At 37.9% G+C, this 17,132-nt stretch overlaps 1 protein-coding gene across 1 annotated transcript; it reads left to right on the top strand.

Moving 5' to 3' along the window:
• Positions 1-5,195: 5,195 nt before the first annotated feature.
• Positions 5,196-16,694, top strand: LOC122650273 (glutathione S-transferase DHAR3, chloroplastic-like). The gene is made up of 6 exons (XM_043843644.1): positions 5,196-5,505; positions 6,858-6,948; positions 7,655-7,798; positions 9,092-9,209; positions 15,773-15,913; positions 16,411-16,694. The coding sequence occupies exons 1-6, from the start codon at positions 5,280-5,282 to the stop codon at positions 16,495-16,497; spliced, it is 807 nt and encodes a 268-aa protein (XP_043699579.1). The 5' UTR covers positions 5,196-5,279; the 3' UTR covers positions 16,498-16,694.
• Positions 16,695-17,132: the final 438 nt, after the last annotated feature.

The raw sequence follows: 17,132 nt of genomic DNA, 5'->3' as shown, positions 1-17,132 counted from the left end.
TAAGCAACATAATAGGACTCGATCTGGAAAGCTTTACCGAAACCATGATATGTTATCATAGCGGAAGCTCTCTTAGGGTTTTGATTGCCGCAATCAAGAAGAAAAAAGCAACATTAATCCTAAAGAATTCACTCTTTGGTGGGTTGGGCTTGACCATTCAGAGGCCAAGCAATTGGGCTGAGGCTGGAGCTTGGCCCAAGTCCTGACCTTCAATAAATTTTTGTTACCCAATTTAATTAACTAAAATTTAGATTGGCGACATAGCCCATATGCAGCTTGACTGAACCCACAATAAAAAAACACATCCATGACTGAAGTAGTGGAAAAACAAGAAATTGTCTTGTTGATAAGAATATGGGCCTGAAAGGTACAAAATTGGTTGTCATAAAAGGCTGAGCGTCATGGGCTGACCCAATCTAATTTAATTTCAGGCCTCAAACTCCATGGGCTGGCCCATGTATATATATTACTTTTGTCTTTTCCATTTAACCAACCCCAAAAGTTTCATCTAGGATAGGTAGAACCCAAGGCTCCTTATCTAAAATCCACACTACAGGAGGATGAATGCCATTACATAGACGGCTAAAAAATAAAAGGATGCATAGACATAAATTGGAGGGTATGTATAGCATTACAGAAGAGTGTAAATTCGAATATGAAATTTGACACTTGACCAACCCACACCGTTGTTAAAACGTTAAAGAATAACCACATCATCCTTCCACATGAGAAAAAAAAGGTGTGCCAACTAGGAAGGTGGAAGGAGTTGATCACCTTCTAATTTGCGATGGGTGTTTTGACTTAGCTACAGGGTCAGCTGGTTGGGTTGTGGTGCTATTATGTAAATCTTAATTTAATGACGGCCTAGGGATACCTATGTAAGGAAGAGTGATACAAATCCGATTGAAGGGGTTAAAAGATCTAGGGGAAGGCCTAAAATGACCATAGGTGAAGTTGTGAGGAAAGAATTGCATAGCCTAGGTCTTGTACCAAGTATGACCTCGGATATAGCCTATTGGAGGCCAAGGATCCATATAGCAAACGCCATTTAGTTGAGATTCTCCCGACATACTGGACTGTGACTCATTCCTCTTACTTACATCTTCCAATTTTCTTTTTATTTTTCATCTTTCATCTTTCATTTTCCATTTTTGCATTTCTCATCGAAAATAGTTTCTTTTATGGTTTAAAAAAAAAAAAACAAAAAAAAATCTACCACCTTGGTATAGTGAGGCACTTTCCTTTGGAATCTTGTTGTTCTCCACACATATATGTCCGAATGCGGAAGGATTTGGAACATTTAGTATGGTTGTTGGTACAGTTGATTAAGGAGGTCACTAGTGTAAGGAATGGGTGATTTATTATTTTGATGAATTATTCAGCCCATAAGTGGACTAGTGAGGCTAGGAGAGAGGAGCTCCAATCGACTATAACAACTAAAAATACTAATATCTTGTTTAATTAAGTTTATTTCCTCAACAAAAAAACATTACATTGCATTAGTAGAGAGATTAGATTAGTCTAGAAATTAATGGCATGGATATAAAGTTTGTATAGTATTGATGCCAACAAATTATGACATGTGCGTGAAATAAGGTTGTCAACCCGTTTCGATTTTTTGGTTCGGTTTTGGGTTTGTTCAGGATACAATACAACATGTACAATCCGAAAACTAAATAAATTTCATAGTTCCAAAACTAAAACCGAAATGAATTTATTCGATTTTATTCGGTTCCTATTCGGTTTCATTTGTTTTATACACGGTCTAGTAATTCGGTTCATATTAAATATAAGTGGAAATAACCTGTTGAAACAAATAAAGTGGTAAAGAAGTTACAACTTCTTGAGATGAAATTCCAAATTATCGAATCCAATATCTTACAAGAAGCTTTGGCTTTCATCAATTGATGTTATTAGACAAGTACAACAAGCTTTCAATGAATTTCAAGAAACTAGTGGGCTAAGATCTTATCCATCAATCGTTGTTCCTCTTTTGCAACAACAAGAAGGAAATCAGAATATATGGCAACCACCTTTGACGGGCTTTATAAAACTAAATTGTGATGCATCTCTCCCATCGGGTAACCCTAATGTTGGTCTTGGCTTCATCTTTCGTGATAATAGTGAGAACCCTTTATATGTTACTTCTAAACTGTCTCAATTTTCCTCCATTATTGTTGGTGAAGCAATGACTATTCGGTCAGACATCCTACAAGTTATTGAGAAGAGTTGGGATCATGTTGTGATTGAATCGAATAATAAGGTTCTAATTACCATCCTCAACGACGAGTACCCTTCTCCACCAACGCCAGTGGCTCCTATTGCCAAGATATTATTCACATTGCATCTTATTTAGAATCTAGCTCTTTTTCTTTTGTCCCAAAGGAGGGAAATAGTGTGGTTGACTCCCTTGCTAGGAGGGCTCGATCTGTATCGTGTAGGATTGTTTGGCCCCTTTTCGCTCCATGACTTCTTGAAGCTTGTAATTCAGATTCCATGTGTAATACATATTATCAGTAGTAAAGTTATGTTTACCCCAACAAAAAAAAAATCTTTCATTCTTTTTTTACACAATTCGACAAAGAAACCCATAGTAGGTAATTTCACAATTCATGGAAGACACATGATTGTAGGATTTAGTATGGTTTAGGTTCAGTTTTGGTTCATGTCAGATTACACTTTATTTTGTTTGGTTCAAACAAACATTTTCAATCTAAAACCAATATCGAACCGAATGAAATTTCTCTTTTCAAAACCAAAATCAAACTGAATTTTTTCGGTTAGATTCGGTCCATTTTTAATAGCTAGTTTTGATTTCGATGTTCGGTTCATGTTCTAAATTGACACCCTTAGCGTGAAAAAGCTGGCAATGTCATTGTAGGAATCCAACTCTTTCAAAAAGAAGAAAGAAAAGTTTGGTCATGGAAATAGGGGGTGCAATCAAGTCGGGCTAGGATATCTCAGCCCAACCCTAACTCTATCAGACGCAGGGCAGGCCAATTAGGCTGAGCCCTACTTTTATCATTTTTTTTACACGAACAATGGGAGAAAATAATTTTAACATATATTGGGAAAAGACTCTCTGTGCCTAAGGCGTACAGTACGCCTTCTCACATCACTTATTATATTAGTTTTTTAAAAGAGAGGAACAAATTATTTAAAAAACACTGTGAGAAGGAGCAAAGTACACCGCTTGCTCAGAGAATCCTCTCCCTTATATATTTAATATATGGGAGAGGTTTCTTTAAGCAAGCGACACACCAAAGAAGTGCGTCAAAATGGTATCGTGCATGGGAGGGCAGCAAGGTCATCTCATGTTTAAAAGAGAGAGGTAGACACATGGATGCTAGTGTATCTTGTCCCAATGGCTCCGAGAACCTTTTCCCTTAATATATTAACTAGTAATGTATATTAAGTCCGTTTGGAAATGTTCGGTTCCTCCTAGAGTTCGTGACTTTCTTTGGAGGTTGTGTGCGGATGGTCTAGTTACAGCAGAAGGTAGTCTTCGCCCGCTAGAAAGTCCCTATCAATCAAGAGTGCTCAAGGTGTGGAGCTTCATCCTAGTCTATCGACCACATTATACTTCACTACCCCTTCCCAAAGGCAGTGTGGTTTGGATCTCCCCGTTCTTTTATGGTTCCTCAAGACCCAGCCTATACCATCCCAAGATGGATTAATGAGTGGCCAGTCTTCATTACAGCTCCAGATTAAAAGGGAGACTAAGGCACTTATGAGTCTATGTGATTTTTTGGCTTGGATCATTTGGAAGGCAAGGAATAAATTTGTCTTTGGCAAGAGAAGACTGCAACCCTTGGAGGTCATCCAAGCTGCTATTAAAGCAGAATGGGAGTTCTCCCAATCTTGTCCCCCCCCCCCCAAGGATAGCATTCGGTTTTCTCAAAACATACCAGCAACATGGTCTCCACCCCCTCAATCAGTCATATAGCTAAATTGTGGCATTGTTTCATCGTTAGAGATTCGAATAGAGGCCTGGTTTTGGCTATTTCTGAACCTTGTGCTTTTGAGAGCATTCTTCTTGGTGAGGCGTTGGCGGTTCGGAATGGGCTTCTTGAAGCTATCTCTTATGGATTCGAGCATCTCATAGTGGAATCAGATGCTAAGGTGGTGATAGACAATATCAATTAGCAGCACCAGTCAATCCCTCAAGATTTGCATCCCAACCTAGTCGATATCATACAACTTGCATCTTTTTTCATATCTTGTAATTTCCACTACATCTCTAGGGAGGCAAACTCTGTTGCCAATTCCCTAGCTAAGAAAGCCTTGTCGATATCATATAAGACAGTCTGGCTGATTTCCACTCCATGGTTTTGGGAGACTGTTCCCTTCCCTACCAGGTGTCCTTCACGAGTTCATCAATAAAAATATATTTCAAAGCTCGTTGGCTAGCACTTCCACAGTCCCACCTTTCTTTTGAAGCATCAATTGGAAGATCCCTCATAATTTCAGTTCAATATGACTGCAAATTTCAAAAAAAAAAAAAAGTGTAATAGGCGTAGGGCTGTAAACGGATCGGATTCGGCTCGGATAATGCTACATCCGCATCCGCATCTGATTAGTTATCGGACGGATTCGGATAGTGCTACACGGATACGGATCAAATATTTTATCCGTTTACGTGTAAATATAGCTATTCGGATAGCTATAGCCTATCCGTATCCGCATCCGTTTAGCTTTCTGACGGATTCAGATAGTGCTAAATGGATACGGACACGGATTTCGGCTATTCATTTACACCCCTAAATAGGCGTTCGACTCCTCTGCAGTGCGACAGGGAGTGTAGCGCACAACCAACGGCCCACAATGCTTGGGCATGTAGCCCAATACCCTGCATATGTGTTGGACTACGTGCCCGAACACTGCGGGCCGTCGGATGGTGTGTTACAAACCCTGTCGCGCTACAGAGGACTCAAATGTGATAATGGGTCCCACCTTTTTTTTTCTTTTTTTTGGTTGGCAATAGGGTCCCATCTTTCGAGTGGTTATCAAAGGTAGGGGGTCATACGTGGAGAGCTCCAGACCGTCCCATGAAAGATGCGCCTTTTCCAGTTGTCAAGCTGCACTAGCGCCCACGCAGAACAGAACCTCATCTTTCTTTCCAGTTTTTCTTCTTTGCCTACAAACAAAGACAGGGAGAGAAATCCAGTAAGAAGACTCTAGTCTCTACACACAGTTTTCAGAGAGAACCCATCAACCCAATAACAGATTCTTCTGTTCTTCCTTCTCTGTTCGAACTGTTTCTTATTTTAGATACAGAAATGTCGACAGCAACTATACCTCAGACAGCTGCGGCTCTTTCTTCTTCATTCAAACAAATTGGTCGTAACATTCGGCTCTCCCAAAATTTCAGTTTTTTGTTTACTACTAACACTTCCAACCGTTTCAGGAGCTCCAGAAATCTTACTGTCGCGATGGCTACAGTCTCAGACCCTATCGAAGTCTGCATCAAGGACTCTGTTACCTCTCCCGGCAAGCTCGGAGACTGTATGGACTCTCTTCTCGTTACCCTTTTCCCTTCTTGAGCTTCAGTTTTCTTTTGCAATGTTAGTTTACTTTGTTTGATTTGCTGCAACATGGTATAACCCATTCTGCCTTTGAACTCTTTGGTTGCCGAGTTTTGTGATTTTGATCTGCAAATTGAGAGTGTGAAGTTCGTTTTTTTATGGTAACATTGATGGAGAAGTTGATATCACAGTAACAGGCATTGTTACATTCCTTAGGCGACGTGTTGTCTCGCTTGGTCATTGAACATGGATGCATATCGATTAACTGTTTTGGACTGGAATTGGGTGAAATTGTGCAAATTTAACATAGCAGAATACAAATGCAGGTCTTGGATTGTTTGGGTTGGGGCTTTGAGGTTGATTGGGTAGCAGGGAAAGCAATGCGGAATATTAAGTTATTCTTACATTTTGACTATATCCCTACAATAATGTGAACCGTTAACCAGAAACAAACTAGTATAAAATCTATGTATTAGAATTGTCTTTGCAGAGTGATCCTTTTTTGCCATCTTCCTTTCCGTTTCTGATAATCCTTGACAAGATATCAACAATCATTTGCTTGAGTTCATATGTGATCATCAAAATGTGTTCATCTGTAGATAAATTGACTGGTCCACAAGTCTCCTGCTTCTTTGCAATTTCTTGCACGATGAAACTTTCTGTTGCCTTTCTTGGTTCCACCTGGTTTTGCCTTATAGCATGTTGGAACTATCCTTGCATGGCAAGTAAAAGTATTCAATTCCATGGGGCATATTTTGTAGAGCTCAAAGTTGGACAGTGAAAAAACAATATATAAACAAACTTGGTGTATTTAAAATGAGGATGTTAAGGTGGATGAGTGGTAAAAACTAAAGAAGATAAAATAATGAATGAACAAATTAAAACTAATTTAGGGATAGCTTTGATACATGATAAGTTGAAAGGAAGTCGTTTGAGGTGGTATGGACTTGTGCAACAGATGCCTTTGAATGTTCCAGAAGGGGTGATATGATTCAGGTTAGAGGAACTAGAAGAGCCAATAATAGACTTAAAATGACTAGGAGAAGTGAGGAAACACATGCATAGCTTAGGACTAGTGACTAGTATGGTTTTAGAGAGAGTTGATTGAAGAAAGAAGATCCATGTTTCCAACTCCATTAAGTTGGGATAAGGGTGAGTTGAGTTGAGTTGTATTCATGTTTTTTGTTGACTTGGATGGTTGATCTTGAATCCAGCTTCTTGTAGCACTTTTTGTATGTGGGATCTTATGCTTCTCATTTTTATCAAGGCATTGTACCCCATCATAAACATTGCACATTCATTCCTGCTAATTGTTTTTCATTTCATTTTCAGGCCCCTTCTGTCAGAGGGTGTTGCTGACTCTTGAGGAAAAGCATCTTGCATATGACACGAAGTTGGTAGATTTGGGTAACAAGCCAGAATGGTAATTTTCCATGAGACAAATCAAAGGTGAAAAGTATTCTATTGTATATATGCAGGCTTCATGCAGCTTGCATTTACTGGGTTTCTTTGCCCCTGTGTGGGACTGACAGGGACAATTAGACTCTGTCTGATGTGGTCTTCTGGATTAGCTATGTGCACAGCAGTTTGTCCACTTCGACCCCATCTCTGACTCTTTATTGCATCTTTTCTCTGCAAATATTAGTAAACTTTTTCTCTCATTTTGTGGGGCCTCTTGATAAAATTTTCCTTTGATTTATCAACAATTTTTTTTTTTCATTCATTTCAAGAGGGAGATGGTCTATGAGTCAACTTATGGGAACAAACATCTGTTGATCAAACTTGTAGATGAGCCATCCCTTGTGGATGTTGAGTTGTACAGGTCTGATTCTAGTGTGGGACGACTCATTCCTTGCCTCTTTGACATAAAAAAGGGTGAAAGCACAAGCTGTTTTGTCACACTCAGAGGCCTATTGGATGAAATTTGTTGTCCAGGTAGGGTGTCATGGAGAATGTGGACCCAAGTTGGGTGCTACCTCATTTGCCATGTGTTCAAATCACTGGTTTACCTGTTGAAGTTTGATGTACAACTTGGCCTTTACATTGCATATCTTTGTCTCATCCATATGCTAACCTACTTCTTGTTTAATCTTTACTCTGTCTTGCATGTTTTTGGTTTTTCCATCTAGGTTCTTAAAAATCAGTTCAGAAGGCAAAGTTCCAGTGATCAAACTTGATGAGAAGTGGATCGCTGATTCAGATGTTATTACTCAATCATTGGAAGAGAAATACCCATATCCTCCTTTGGGAACTCCACCTGAAAAGACTTCAGTGTATGTTCTTAACGTTTATATGAGCGTCCAGCTGTCCATGATATGGTTCTACTCTTCCTGATGGAAACATTGAGAGGACAAAAGTTGTGTACTTGATTTCCTCTGAAATTCTTTTTATTCCACTGATATTGTAGTCGTACAAATGTGCTCCTCCCCCCCCCCCCCACACACACCCTTTTTCTTTTCTTTTTTTTTTTTTTGGGGGGGGGGGGGGGGTGTTGATGCATGTTTATCTTGCACTAGAAGGCTTTTAACAAATGAATCTTATCCACAACATCGAAGTACCTTCATTGAGATTAAAGAGATTTAACTTCCTTTGATCCTCTACTTAGGCAACAAGTTTTACCTGCTTTATTTTGCCTAGGTATTCCTGGCTTCATTTACAGGTCCAAATCCACTCTTACATTTTCATCTAGGCATCTAGCTTCTCATTGCAAACAGCCTCTTGTCAATTTTATAAACCACCTTACATTTGCATTGATCAGCTTCTTCTTACCTGGATTGGAGCTATGCTCATCAAACCAGTGTTAACCCAAGCTCTTGGCCTAAACTCTGATCTATATTTTGGTTACTGCTTCCTAGTTCAGAATTATTTTCCTCATAAATATAGAATAGAGTTCCAAAATGTTGGTATTTGAAGGATCTTTTCTTATCCCCTCTATACTTTCTCTTATTGGTGTAATGGTTTGTTGCCTCTTGAGCCATTGTTGTATCAGAAACTGGTTCCACGCTCATAGGATCTTGTCCAAAATGATTTGCTATTTTGAAGTCCCACTGTGGATATTATTTTTTGTCGGTGATAGATTTTCCTTTTGCATTTGGGTATCTAGTACATATTAAATATGTTATTGCAGAGTGCAAATTTTTTTAACCTAACTTAATTTTCTTTTTTTATTAATTTGTGTTAGTTAATTATTATGTTTTCTCTATTTAATATTTGTTAGTTAATTACTATGACCATACAACTTTATTGAATTCTTCCATTGAACATGTGGGGGTATTATGTTTCCTTTAAATTCTCCCTTAACAATACAGCTTTCAATAAGTAGCTCATTCATATTCAAATTCGGAGTTTTAGAACTAAAAAAAGCAGATTGATTCTTTGAAAAATAGTTTTAGGATTCTTTTAAATTGCTAACTCTGCCTATCAATTTATATTATAGTTATTTGACATAGTAAAAGTTTGAGATTTATTCGTAATTCCATACGTAATATTTTTTTCATCAGCATCTAAACTTGTTCTTTAGCTATCATTAGGAATATCTTTGTCTGATTATATTATTTTTCTTGTAGGGGATCAAAGATTTTCTCCACATTTATTGGTTTCCTTAAAAGCAAAGATCCCAATGATGGAACAGAGCAGGCATTGCTCAGCGAGTTAACTTCCTTTAATGATTATATCAAAGAAAATGTGAGCTTTAGTGTTTAGAAACATTATTCTATTGCTTCTACTTCTAGCTTTTATGCGAGCAAAGAAGTCATAGTAACGTTCCAAAACTCTGAGGCCATTACATAATACTGTATGCTTGAAAGCAAACCATGTGTTTTAGCAGCTCTATGTTCAAATGTTTTAAGACACTTGAAATGAAATTGTCTTCTGGCTCTCTTTCTCCCGTCCCCCTCTCAACGACATCTTGGCAGGCTATTCTAAGATGGGAGTTCCTTTTAATTACATGGGAAGAACAATAGTTACATCTGAGAAGCCTTCAAATAGAAAGTACTTATTCAAAACTATGAACAACTAGAATCTGTAGAACTACCCTAGATAATTACCAAAATTGGCCAACAAATAGTAATAATTTGCTATATATACTTAATGTATTAAGAACTACAGCGCACATTGTGAATCTTGGTGGCCCTCTGATAGTAAAGGTTAGATTTTGCTCTCCCCTTATTTATTTCTGATTCCTCCTGTGTCTGTTTGGTGAAAATATGTGACAAAATATGGTAGTCAAGACATATTTGATAACCTATAGTAGACCAGGTTTCTCACAGTTTGTTTTTGTCCCAGTTCTAGGATTCTTAGCGAATCATAATATTGGGATGAACATCTCATTCCATTGAACACCAAGATCTGCTAATAATAAAGCTGCTACTCTGGCCAGAAGTTTAATTCTCACCTCCTTTTAATGGAGTGAGGGGATGTTCTTGCACATTTGTTATCACATAAAAACATGACAAAGAAAAATAGTGTATTAATGGAGCTAATATATCACCTTCTACTCTCATTTCCACCTTAACAGTTTCCCTACACATCATTTTAAAATATATTGATGCCACTTCTTACGTACCTTGGTTCGAGGACAAATTGCATTTGAGAGAACTCCAGCAAAAATAGATTGAAAATACTTTTGTACCAGTTTTCTTATTCCAGTAGAATCGTGGAAGAATATAAGAAACTTTTTTGTTATGGCTAAGCTGTGCAACTACACTCAATGAATTAAAAAGTGCTGGACCAATGGAGAAGTACATTGTACCTATGAGAAAAGATAGAATGGAGACATGTAACAAGTTGCTCCAATTAAAATTTCTCAAAGTTATGCATCACATTGCCAAACTATAGGAGGAGAGATGCAGCAAACATTAGGGATAAGAATCAAGGATATTTAATGGTAGATGCACCATCAAGCCATGGAGAAGGAAAGGTCAGTTGAGGAACTATGGTATAGCATTAATTGATGGTAAAGGAAAGGGCAGATAGCACATTACCTTTGAGATAAACTTTTAAAAGCACAATTTGGAATTATAGTATCATCAATAGTCAATAAAAGAATAAACTGTAGTAACTTAAATGTATACAGTGAAGACTAGTGAAGGAAAATATGATGAGGATGGTTTGGTTGGAGGCTCTAAGGACAAAGATGAGGAACCTGCAGGGATTTACATTGAAGTCATGAAGCTAGACTAGAACATATCGATGATGAATGTACATTGTATATCAAAACTCTAATGTGTCAAAGTAGGGCTTCGGGAATCCTGGTGATGCAAATAAATCACAAATGTGGGCTTATTTAGTGGGAATAGCCTTGGGTTGGGTTAAAAATGTGTTGGGCCTTTGGTCCAATGGGTTTTCATTGTAATCAAGGTTCGAGAACTTGGTTTCGGTTGGGCCAAAACCGAGTTTGACCGAGATCTCGGCGAGTTGGTGCACTTTTTTTTTTTGAACTCGTTTGATAGTTTCAGTGGGTTTTTGACCTAGTTTGGTCATGAAACTTGGTAAACAGCCTATTTTGGACCATTTAAACACAATGGCACTATCAGATTTTGAAAAATCAAAATCCAAATAGGAGTTTGCCTTAGTGGGAAACCAGGACAGACACTTATGCCAGAAACCAGGATAGACACTTATTTATGCCTAATATCATTTAAGCGTTTGTATACCAAGGTTTCCCACTGAGATCTCGGCCGAGACAATGCATTCCTTCTATTTCACCTAGCATCTTGTCTAAAAACCGAGATATTACCGAGATCTCGGCGAGTTCTTGTTCCATGATTGTAGTAGGCCATAAATTTTCGGTAGGAGGTAGGAATATGAGATTAGCTGGGGTCTTTGTAGTTGTTAGTTATCTATTTCACTTCTTATTTTTTATTTTATCTTATCATTAGCTGGATTAGGCCTGGTGTCAAAAATCCTTATTTCTATCTAAGCTCCATCTCTAGAGTCAGTCTTTTAGTAAAATAGATTGTTGTTTCACTTGTTTGTTATTATTTTCTTTTAGATAAGGTTATGTAATCAGTTCTGATGCTATCTTACTAGGGTTAGCTCACATTATAAATATATGTATAGGCCATAGGCCTCTCCAACAATTTGAAGTAATGAATCAGTTCAGATCATAGTCGTCATGGCGTCAAGGCGACCTAAGGTGTTGAAGGGGCGCCTAGATGCTTAGGCAACAAGCTGCCCGCCTAGGCGCCCAAGTGTTATCCCCCCTCCCCTGTTTTAATCCAGTGATCACATCAATTAGTATGCTATAACATGTAAGTTGTGTAATATAAGTATGCTTATACCATACATAAAAAATCAACATTAAGCCACATCAACTCATCAAGAATCACTAAGAAAATAAGCATTAAGTGTATAACCACTAACCAGAATACCAGATGCAAAGATAGATACAGTCAATCATAGTATCATACAACAGTGCAAACTGCTACCAGAACTTGAAATCAAGTAATCATTAATGAACATTTTGGGAGGATGGCCGCCTTCTGGAATGTCGCCGCCCATTTACCATGGTAGGTTGGAATTAGGGTTGCAGCGTGCGGTGAAGGGTGACCACAGAACAATTGAACAATAAAACTGGGTATTGGATGCTCAAGGTTTTCATTTCATTCTTGGTTCTTCTTCCTTTTTTTTGTTTTTCACTACATGATTTTGTGCATCTCACCTTAAGTATACGATCTGCATACACAAATGATATGGTAAGAAAAGGCATCTGTCTATCTTTTAAATAAAAAAAGCAACGCCAAGGCGACCCCCTAAGCACCAAGGCGTCCCAAGGTGCTAAAGGTGATGTCTAGGTGTTGACCAGGACAATAAGGCGCTTTGCCTTTCATGACTACAGTAAGTTGACTAACCGCCCAGCCTGCAGAAAACCTCCTAGGCGATGCCTTGACAACTATGGCTCAGATTTCCTGAATTTTCCTGTTGTAGATTCGATAATTGCTGTTGTAGATTCCTTAATAAAGAGTAGATTCTCTTCATGGGTTTGGTGAATTTCTGCCCTATTCTATCAATTTTTCTATTTTTTATTAAATCTATGTTCATATTCTTTTTTGTTAGTTTCATATCCCATATTCTTTGTTCTTCAATCCGGTTTGTACTAGTCTCTAGCAGGTTTTTTCTGGTTTGCGATTGGTTTAGATTATTTGGTATCAAAGCCATCACTTCTAAAGACAAGAAGGGTTCAGGAGTTTCTAATTTTATTTTTCTTGTTCAAGAGAAACCAGAACTTTATTTCAAAATAGAAGTTTATCATGTGGTGCTGTTTCTATGTCCTTCAGAACTCGAGGATGATTTTTTCAACTAGGGGGGAATTAATGCAGATAAATTGCCAAAAGTTTGCTTAAATAGTGGAAATAAGCCTTGGGTTGGGTTACATGTGTGTTGGCCCTTTGGTCTGATGGTTTTCATTGTAATAAGCCTCTTTAATGGGCCATAGAATATGGGTAAGAGGTAGGAATACAGGACTTGTTGGGTCTTAGTAGTTGTTTTCTATTTCACTTCTTATTTATTATTTTATCTAATCTTTAGCTGGATTAGGCCTGACATTAGCAATCTACCTTATCCTTAGCTTATCTTTATCTCTAGAGTCAGTCTTTTAGTAAAATAGATGGTTTGTTGTTATCGTTTTATTTTGAATAAGGTTATTTGTAATCAATTCTGAGGCTATCCTACTTGGGTTAGCTCGCATTATAAATAAACGTAAAGGCCATACAAGAAGTATTTAGATATCAAATGTGTACAATTTATTGTATGTCAACCATCAAACTCGGACAATTTTATTATTGTTCAACTGTAGTGGCAATGAAATCCCTTGTTTCATATCCAGGGAGGAACCATTTTCTTAAAGGGCACTTGATGCACACAATCAGCGTGTACAAATGTCACTTAACATCAGCATGACTGTTGTTTCTTTTCATTCTGTGATATAAAAAGTACTTTATCCTTTGCTTCCATTCTTGTACTGAAGAAATTGTACTCTAAATAGTATGTAATAATTATCTACCAATTAATTTCTGGCTGGTGCTCATTTACTTATCCAAAACATCCAGTTTTGATTGTTTGGATGATTGGGGCTCAATGCATCACCTTGGAAATCAAAATTAATTCTTAATATTGTCTAGTCTGGGTATCCTGGTTGTGTTGTACAAAGTTTTTATTTTACCTGATCTGACATGTAAATTTCTTGTACATCTGGAACCAATCAGGTCAATTTTAGGCCATTTTTGTCTGCAACTATTGAGGGTGGACCTTGGTGCAACGGTTAGGTTGCTCCATTGTGACCAAGTGGTCACGGGTTCGAGTCTCTGAAAACAGCCTCTGCAAAAGCAGGGGTAAGGCTGCGTACATTATGACCCTCCCCAGACCCCGCAGTGACGGGAGCCTCGTGCACTGAGTATTGTAATCAATTCAGATTTCCTTAATTTTGCTGTTGTGGATTCAGTAGTGTTCTTGGTGAATTCCAAGTGAAAACTAAGGTGGATTCCTTAGTAGGAGAGTGGATTCTCTTGAGGGGTTTATTGGATTTCTGCCTTGTTCAATCAATTCTTCTATTTTCTATTAGATCTAGTTTCATATTCTTTTTTGTTAGTTCCATATCCAATATTCTCTGTTCTGTAATTCTGTTTGTACTAATCTCTAGCTGTATTATTCTTGTTCGGGATGAATCTACATTACCTGGTCAAAAACTAAATTCTTTAATGTCACCAGGAACAATTACTCAAGACTTGGGTGCAGAATTTTGTGCTCAAAGTACTGCATTTGTGTATGCCTCCTACTTTAAAGTGTGATCAGCAGTATCTATCTGAAGAAGAGGATAACAATTCTATGGTGCATAGTGATACACCATAGCAGATTGCTTGGTTTTCTGTTTTCTCTTTTGTTGATATGTTTCCAGAGTGTAGTAGCTGGTATAGTTGTGGAGACCTGTCTCCACTGATTGTTTTAAATAAAATAGAGGTTATTTACATCATGGGAAAAACTGCATTTAATGGCCTGTCATGAGAAGGCCCACTTTGGGAAACTGGAGGTTTGGTCTTCGGTGACCCACTGTTAGATGTCCACTGTGGATTAGCCACATGTCGAATTTGAGGCCCCATCTTAATAATATTTCCCATACTTTATTGTGCTTCTCCCCTTGTATTTTGGATGGTTGAGCCAAAACTACTGGAGGTGAAAGTTTTTACCGGTTTGTATCTGTACATAGGAAAATTGGTTGGGTTGAAATTAGAAGGCAGCAACTGGTCCATGAAATTTGAATATCAATAAAACTGCCACGTGGCAGAAATTTGAGCTGCTATGAGGGCTTTTCATGATGGCTATCTGAGGTAACTTTTCCCTTGCATCATTTTGAACCAAATTAAATTGGGAAGGTACTGGTCATCTTACTGTTGCTGTTCGGTCCATGGAATCCTTGGCTTTGTGTTTGAAGGGAGCATTGAGTCTTTTTATTTCTTTTAAATTACAATTTATGTCTCATATCATATTATTTGGAGGAGTGAGCTTGCTTGTAGGATTGGTTAATGTATACAAGGGACAGTTTATTATTGTCATTTTAATGGTTTAGCAAGTAGCTCTCTCTCTCTCTCTCTAACCCTGGTTTACTGAACCAGAAGAAGATCAACTGATACCTATTTGTTCTCTTGCTTTCTGTTCATCATTTTTATTTTTGAACATTTGAAGAGAGATTGTGGCACCTTGTTTTGCTTCTCTGCTGTGTCAAAGTGGTCTAGGTAAAATAGCCCATGAGTGTTGGAGATTAATCAATAATGCTTTAGACGGTATTGGCAAATCCTTGAGCATCCCTGTACTTGTAGGAATTGGGAGACCTGAGTCATGAATTGGCTTGTCAGGATTATGTAAGCTGTCCCAAGTAATTGATGGAACTTTACAATCGTCTTGCTCAATTTCTGACATATACATCAATTACTAGCTAACCAAGGATATCCATGGGCCATTTAGCTCCAGAGTAGCTTTTCCCTGCATTATGTATTCCTTTTGTTTTTATATCCATGGGCCATTTAGCTCCAGACTAGCTTTTCCCTGCATTATGTATTCTTTTTGTTTTAATCTGTTTGGTAGACATGTTATAATCTCTTTTGACTAACACCCTTTTGTACCAATTCAATGTCTTCTTCCAAACCTTGATCTTTGTGGCTTTATAAAATATGCTGGAGTTTCTTTGCAATAAATGGATATAGCAATATCCCTAACTTTTCAGTATGTCCTGAATTTCTTTTATTTGTTTAAAGGGACCTTTTATCAATGGAAAAGAGGTCTCTGCTGCAGACTGCGCTCTGGCACCCAAGCTTTACCATTTAGAGATCACGTTGGGGCACTACAAGAACTGGTCTGTTCCGGACTCACTACCGTATATGAAGTCGTATATGAAGGTGTGTTGAATAGTTGACCTTGGCAAGTTGATTCTTACCCATCACCATGAAAGTCATCTTTTCCCTTTGTTGTGATTGAAAGTGATTTGGAATAGACAACAATAGTTTTACTCTGGTCTATCTGTCCCATGGGAAAAGATAACATGGAGCCCATCTAATTGCTTGCGACAGGTTAGGTTATGTATGTGAACTCTTTTAAATGGTAACTCAGAGCATGCTTCTGGCTAATGCATAGATAGGTATTTCTTTGATTGTGTGGACTGTAAAGTAGTTTTCAGCTTAGACACCATGCTTGGTGTGTGCTTGTCTTTTAAATCCATGTGCATTCATCAAGTCTAAGCTCATATTCGAGTGTTAAGGCACGCAATGGAAAAGGTTCCTTCTGTTCCTCCTCTCATGCAAATGGCTGAAGTTCTGCTCATGTTGTCTATTTGCAGTTTGTGTTTTCAACAAACTGTGGCTCTGTGTCTAACAGTGCATATGTTCTAATGTTCCAGACGATCTTCTCCAAGGATTCATTCATTAAAACTCGGGCTTTGCCGGAAGATGTCATTGCTGGATGGCTTCCGAAAGTGATGGGTTAAAATCAGGCGACTGGAACTCATTTTCCAGGCAATGATTCAGGTCTCCACAGTATTGCAGAAATGGAAAAAGGATTAATTGATTTTTTTTTTTTTTTCTTCTTTTTAATGTCATAGTGTACTCACTACATCTGTATATCCATGTACTAATGTAGTTTCAGGGATAATACCTGATCTAATGCAGAAAATTCTTTAGTGCATGTGTTTCTTGGCAAATTTATATTATAGACATGAAACTGAAATTGAACTAAAAATTGAAAACAGAGCTTGTGGTTTATCAAACCATGTCATGCTTCTGTTAAATTCTAGGATGAAAGAAATGCACTAGCAAATGAGTTTCATTAGATCTGCATAGCCATTGTTTTTTTGTTTTTTTTTTTAATACAAACCAAACCTTGATTAATAGGGAAAATTATGTGTACCACCCCTAGGGTTTCAAACAATTACGTCTACCACCCCTGGAGTTTCAAACAATTACTTTTGTACCCTTGAGTGCTACTAACTCTGTTAGTTTTGAAAGAAAATAACAATTTTGCCCTTTCTTATTTCTCATAAGAAATAAACCCACTCCACCCACCCTTGATATCGTTCATCTTCTAGGTCTTGAAGCAGGTTCACCCTGACATCGGTATCTCCAA

The sequence above is a fragment of the Telopea speciosissima genome, chromosome 2, assembly GCF_018873765.1.
Source record: "Telopea speciosissima isolate NSW1024214 ecotype Mountain lineage chromosome 2, Tspe_v1, whole genome shotgun sequence".
NCBI classification, from domain to species: domain Eukaryota; kingdom Viridiplantae; phylum Streptophyta; class Magnoliopsida; order Proteales; family Proteaceae; genus Telopea; species Telopea speciosissima.
Note: the sequence above shows the minus strand (reverse complement) of the source record. Positions and strands in the feature narration are given on the sequence as shown.

Excerpts from the sequence above, each read along its gene's own strand:
- LOC122650273 (XM_043843644.1), top strand. The coding sequence starts at position 5,280 with ATGTCGACAGCAACTATACCTCAGACAGCTGCGGCTCTTTCTTCTTCA. Across the intron at positions 7,799-9,091 it reads CCACCTGAAAAGACTTCAGT|GGGATCAAAGATTTTCTCCA; the intron begins GTATGTTCTTAA and ends TTTTTCTTGTAG. Across the intron at positions 9,210-15,772 it reads ATGATTATATCAAAGAAAAT|GGACCTTTTATCAATGGAAA; the intron begins GTGAGCTTTAGT and ends ATTTGTTTAAAG.